The 6347-nt window shown below is 60.3% G+C and overlaps 1 protein-coding gene across 1 annotated transcript; it reads right to left on the bottom strand.

Annotated features, from left to right (window-relative positions):
* On the bottom strand, positions 1-5432 carry CRYBB3 (crystallin beta B3). The gene is made up of 5 exons (XM_081286575.1): positions 4898-5432; positions 3481-3599; positions 2318-2450; positions 1534-1676; positions 1-512 (listed from the first exon to the last, which is right to left on the bottom strand). Exons 1-5 carry the CDS (start codon positions 4970-4972, stop codon positions 347-349), a joined length of 636 nt encoding a protein of 211 aa, XP_081142701.1. The 5' UTR covers positions 4973-5432; the 3' UTR covers positions 1-346.
* Between the last annotated feature and the right edge of the window lie 915 nt (positions 5433-6347).

Here is a 6347-nt window from a genome sequence, read left to right as displayed (position 1 = left end):
TGGATGGGCAGACAACTGGATGGAAGGATGACGGATGGACGGATGGACAGGTGGGTGGGTGGTGGATGGAGACACACTGCCAGCTGGACACGCCGCTGTGGCAGAGACACAGGTCCCTCCCTAGAGAGGAGAGTCCGCTGCTGTGCAGACAGCCCCTCCCTCCTTCCGCGCCCACCCCAGGCCCCGCCAAGGAAGCGAGGCAGAGGAACATGGCAGGTGGGGGGCTGACCCCAGGCTTTATTGAGCAGTCTTGGGTGGCGGACAGCAGGCCCTCGCCCCACCCTGGAGCCCCCTCTTCCTGCCCTGAGGCCACCCAGGGCGGGCGGAGGCCGCGGGACCGTGCCCCTCAGCTGCTGAGGAAGCAGCCCCGCTTGTGCCACTTCTGGTCGCGGATGCGGCGCACAGACTGCAGCTGCGGCTGGTTGGCGTCCCACTCGTTCCAGTGGCAGTACTCGCCCTGCTCCAGCACGTACTGGCGCCCGCGGTAGCCGGGGAACTCATAGCCGACCCACCTGCCGGGATAAGGCTGGGCTGAGGATAGCTGTCACCAGGCCCCGCCTCGGCCAGCCACCGACTCTGCCCACTGCCTGCTACCCGGCCGAGCTCCTCCTGGGCTCCCTTGGGATGCGCCTAAACCCGAACCCTCTCACCAGACCCTTGCAAAACCCCCAGGTGCTGTCTCCACGTCCCTCTTCACACTGTGCGCTGAGCCTCCGTACATGCTGTTCCTCCTGCCTGGTACACTCTTCCTCACCTTGCCCTATTCCTCCCCCTTCCATTTGCACCCCTTACCACTCCATTTAGTTCCTTCTTCCTCGAGAAAGTCCTTCCTGGCTGAACTGAATAGCTCCCCAGGACTCCCAGAGGCATATGTCTGCCTCCACACCCTGATCACAACCAGCTGTGAATAACTGTCTCCTTGTCTGTGTCCCTATCGGCCTGTGAAATTCTTGAGGGCAGTGGCCATATAGTTCTTAGGGTTCCCTGCGTCCCATTACCTCTCACATAGTAAATGCTCAGCAAAAAGTCCCTGAGTAAATTTTCACAGGAAGGATCAACCCAAATCATAGGCCCACCATGAGACCTAACCACAAACACAGGGCAAGATGCCTTAAGGTTGCATTAACAGTGATACGCAGCCTAGAAGGAGGGAAGTGATTCAGTCTGCTCTCCTAGGAAGGACTCGGGTCACACCTCGTCATACATCTCACCTCCTTGATCGGGGGACAAGGACTGTGAAGAAGAGAGAACAGTCCAAGAACCACTTTCAAGGCCTGGATATGTTCAGAAAAGGAGTAAGGGTTTAGATGGGCACAGGTAGGGGACCAATTTCAATGGAAAAAAATAAGTTTCTGGAGTCAGAGCTTCCTGGGGTCCCAGTGGTGGGAGCACCCGACAGGACGTTCCCATCCTGGGTGCGGGCGACTGGGACTCTGAGCAGGATGGTCCCCTGCGGCCTGGAGGACACAGGTGGCTCCTGTGCAGAACAGAGAGCGGAGACGGGGCGGGGCCAGGGTGCGCCGGGTCCCTTACGTCCCGTTGATGGCGCGGATGCTGGCCACGCGGTCCTGGAAGCCGTGCGCCCACAGGCTGGGCACGTCGTCGTCCACTATCTCCATCTTGCGGCCGCTGAAGGCGGGGTTCTCGAACAGGTGCAGCTTGTGGTCCGGGCCGTCCTGGGGGAGAGCGGGGCTGAGCCGGCCACCCCACCCCGATGGGCTCGGGGACGCCCCGGGAGGAGGAGAGAGCCGACGGCCACCCCAGAGCTGACCCAGGAGGGAGAGGAAGGCGGAGAGACTCAGCGGGACCTTAGAGCCACAGGTAGGAAACAGCTGTCATTCTATACAGAGAGGGAAACTGAGGCCGGGGCAGCAGCGATGGATGGGCAGTGCTGACGCAGGCGCCACCCCGCCCTGCTGGACCAGGTCCCACCCGGCCTCCTGGGCCTCCCCGGCCTCCCCTCGCACTGCCCAGGAGGAGCACCGGGTCGTGGGAGGGGAGAAGGGCTGCCGTGGGCAGGAGTGGGCACACATGGGTACCAGAGGAAAGCCAGGAAGGACTTGAACGGCTGCAGAGTTCATTTCTGGTCATCTCCTGGGGTGTTTCCTGGACCCCGAGGTTCTCATTTCCACAGGGTTACAAACGGAGACCCCAGGGCAGCATGGGTTAATTCAAGATGAGCCCCGGTGTCCACACCCCTGCATCCAGTGTCCACTCAGTAGCCGACTTCGTCTCACTCTCATGGGGGCAGACATTTGGGGGCCCCTCCAGGCCAGGCCATGGCTACCACCCAGACGGGGGCAGGGCTTGTGCTCACGATTTCCAGAGGCCGGAGGGACAGGAGGCTGTCACTGTGGCGGCTGTTAGACCAGGCATCCCAGCGAGGGTAGTCTCCCTTCTCCAGGACAAACTGCTCTCCCCGGAAGGACCTGCACTCAAACGCCAGCCACCTGGGGAGGGAGGGCCTGGGTCACCTCCAGGGCGGCAGAGTGGGCACCCAGGCCTGCAGATCTGGGGGATGGGTGGCTCTGACCTGGCTCCCTGCCTGGCCCCAGTCTTGCTGCTGATTCCTGGGTCTCCTGTGGATGGACGGGGACATGCTGAATAAGTCTGAGACCCTGAACCCAGAAACCATCGTAGGACATGTTTTCTAGAATCCATGTGAAATCCAGTCTGTGAGGAGGGTGCTCAGAAAGTCTTAGCATGACACCCGACAGGCTGTCAGTGTTCTGTAGAGCACCCCCCCTCCTCTGCTCCTCTCTTCCTCCCTCCCCCTCCCTCCTGCTCTTCATTCATCTATCTGATGTGCATCTGTCCAGGGTCACTCAGACGTCAGTGCCAGCGTCTGGACTTGCTTGCCTTGTAGACGTGGGTGGGATTCCTGACCCCTGGGGTTCAGTTTCCTCATCTGTGGAGATAAGAATGGCACCTCTCTCATAGGATGAGAGCAATACTTGTCAAACTTGAGATGATATTTTTACTTGAAATTATAAGTATCACCAGGGTGCAGTGGTACCTGCCTGGAATCCCAGCAACTTGGGAGGCTGAGGCAGGAGGATCACAAGTTCAAGGCCAGCCTCAGCAGCTTGGCAAGATCTTAAGCAACTTAGCAAGACTTTGTCTCAAAATAAAAATGTAAAAAGAAAAAAAAAAAAGGCTGGGGATGTGGCTCAGTGATAAAGAGCCCCTGGTACTAAACAAAAAAAGAAAAACAAAGGAAATTACAAATATCATATCCATTTATTTATATGCAGTGATATAAATTGAATATTCACTATTTGGTCATGGAGTCAGTCTGTCCTCTTTCCTGCCACTTGCCCTGGCAATCGAAAGCTTGAAGTTTTTTCGAAAAGAACCTCTCTCGTTCCACAGAGGAAACCGAGGCCAGAGCGGAAGGGAGCTGTCTAGGGCCCGCAGTAGCCGATGTTGAGCTCCTGCACGGGGGAGGTGAAGCCTTTCGGGGCCTGGACAGGTACTTACGGCCCGGACTCCACTTGGATGGAGCCCACCTTCTCCAGCAGGCTGTCGGTCAAATTGGGACATTCCGCCGAGAGCTCGCATCGCTTGCCCTGGAAGTTCTCTAGCTCGTACACGGTCACCTGCAAGAGCAGCATCCTCAACGTCGCACGCGCTGGGCTCCCAGCTCCAGCCCGCGCTGACCCTGGGCACCACCTGCTCCCTGCCCTCCGCGCGGCGAGCCTGCACCGCCCCCTGGTGGCATCAGCGGGGACGCCTCCAGCGCCTCCAATCGAACAGTTAATAATGATGCCAACTCCAATGATTGGCAGGCGCCAGGAGGGACCCTGGGAGAGGAAAATAACCAACGGGAGGGCTGGAGGGAAGGAAGTGAAGCCGCTTTGGCCGGGAGGGAACAAGGGTCACTTGCAAACTTCAAGAGGAGTGAGAAATCCATTATTTCCTTCATGTGAAATTTCCTCCTTTAAAAACTCTACTGAAGCTGGGTGTGGTGGCACACGCCTGTCATCCCAGCAGCTGGGGAGCCTGAGGCAGGAGGGTCGCAAGTTCAAAGCCAGCCTCAGCAACTTAGTGAGGCCCTAAGCAGATCAGTGAGACCCTGTCTCTAAATAAAATATTAAAAGGGCTGGGGATGGGGCTCAGAGGTAAAACGCCCCGGTATCCAGCAAACGACAACAAACCCTCCATATAAGGCACACGAAATGCCCATCTACAAACTTTGGGCTCAGCTTTGCCTGCATCAAGCCCAAGAGGGAAGGGGCTCAAAGGCGCCCATCTAGCTTGAAGCGCAGTCTTTGTACGTGGCCCCTGGGGAGCACCCGTTCCAATCACTTTACAGAATGGGTGAGAGAATCTCAGAATGGGTAAGTCATTTTCCTCAGGCTGCACAGCAAGTTGGGTGGAGGCAGTGGGATTCAGTAAGGCTACTTCTCTTCTCCCCACACTTGGACAGGAAATGTCCGCAGATGACAAAGGGAGGCAGAGAGAGATGACAGCAGCCTCCGGGGTTAGTCAAGGCCCTTGGAGGCCACAGGCCAGTCCTGTATGGTCCCCAAGAGGAAGCTGAGGGTTGGGGCATGGCTTACCCACATCACCTGAGGGTCAGGCGAGGAGCCAGGGGTTTCTTGGCTGACTTGACCCCTGGCCACCGGAGCAGTGCCCCTGCCTTTCCCTCAACCCATCCTGGGACCCTGTCTCAAGTGGCCCCTCCAGGGATGGCTGGGAGGGCAGAGTCCCCAATGCTAACCCCCCCCCATGCCAAGGGGGGAGGGGAGCCAGCTCAGGCCACGCCTCTGCACCCCTGCCCTCCACGGATAGGCAGGGGGAGGGGACTGCTGCCATCTTGGAGGGGACAGCTAGCCATGTCACAGCGGGGTGGAGAGAGGGTCCTGCTCCGGCCTGGTCCCCCCCAACCCAGTACCTTGTAGCCACCGCCCAGGCCTCCGTGGCTCTTGCCGGCTGCAGCCTGCTCGGGGGCCCCGTGCTGTTCCGCCATCTCCTGGGGAGCGTCTGGCTTCAGACCAAAGGAGAACGGGTCACGGGTCCCCGGGGTGGCCTGCTGGGATTAGAGGGGCTGGGACTGTGCTGCTTGGGGCTCCCTGGGTCAGTCAGCAGCACTCGCTCAGACGCACCCTGGGGACTGGGAGCCCCACTTAGAGGGGACCTTCCCGAGGCACAAACTTGGCCTGGCCTCAAAGCCCGTGCCCCTCCCCACACCCGTGGCTCCCTGAAGTGGGGTTCTCGGGGCTCCCTCGACGCCGCCTGAGGACCCTGGCCAGAGCGGGCGTCTGGGCGTCACTGCGGGGTCTCTCCCACCCCAAGCCCCAGGCAGTGTGGTCGTCCGTCCCGGTCCCTTGGTCCTCCAGTGAGTCTGTGAGCACCTGCTCAGCACCCGGGCCCGGACCAGGTGACCGGGGTGAGCAGGGGACCACAGCTGGCAGGAGGGACCCAGGGAGCTTTGTCCTCGGAGCCAGGTCCTCAGACACCTGCTCTGGGCCAGTTTGCATGCAGCCGGTCACTCCGTCCATGCACTTACTGAGCACTTACTGTATACCTGCACTCCAGTGACAGGAGGAGGGTGACCGCTTCCATCTCAAACTTGTCTCCTCAAGAGACAAACCCAGATAGGGACAGTGACACTCAGCCTGGAGACCTTCAGGTGTTACGTGGAAGGTCCTCCTGATTGCTGCCCACGTGGACACTCACAGGACACTTCTCCACGCACACACACGCATGGGGCCCCTGCCTAGTGACATCCCACCCATGGGCACGCAGACACCCCCTCACGCCCTCTGTCACGCACACACACGGTGGCACATACAGCCCCCACAGGGACACCTCACACACCGCTGTCCCCACCCTTGTTCCCAGGGAGCCCGCTCCCGACACACAGCCTTGTGGCCCATGAGCCCTGGACGCAGGCCTGGCCACACTTGGGCCGCCTGGTCCCTGTGCCCAGCTCAGCTGGAAGTAGGACTCGGTCCAGCTCCTGGGGACTTGGAAGGTCCCAAGGTCCCCTTCCCCTGCTCTGCTCATCCCGGGAGCCCCGCCCCCGGGCATGTGACAGGGGCCACTGCTCTCTGACACCACAGATCAGGAAGGTCCCCGCTGGCTCCCAGTGGGTTTGGTGGCTGTCTGGGGTCCTTTCACTCAGTGCCAACCCTCAGGTGACCCCCGGTGTCTGCAGGGGGTGGCCACCCGGGTCCCCAGGCCTCCTGGGCCGCTCTCCCCCGCCCCCCCGGCCCCGCCCAGCCCCGTGAACCTGCTGCTGTAGCCTCCGGCAGGACGGGGGACCAGGACACGGCCTGCCTCCAGGAGCGCCCTATTTATGGGCGCGTTCTGACAGCCCAGCACATCCCCGCCTGCTGAGG

The sequence above is a fragment of the Spermophilus citellus genome (genome assembly GCF_964194105.1).
Source record: "Spermophilus citellus genome assembly, chromosome: 3".
In the NCBI taxonomy this organism is placed as follows: Eukaryota; Metazoa; Chordata; class Mammalia; order Rodentia; family Sciuridae; genus Spermophilus; species Spermophilus citellus.
Note: the sequence above shows the minus strand (reverse complement) of the source record. Positions and strands in the feature narration are given on the sequence as shown.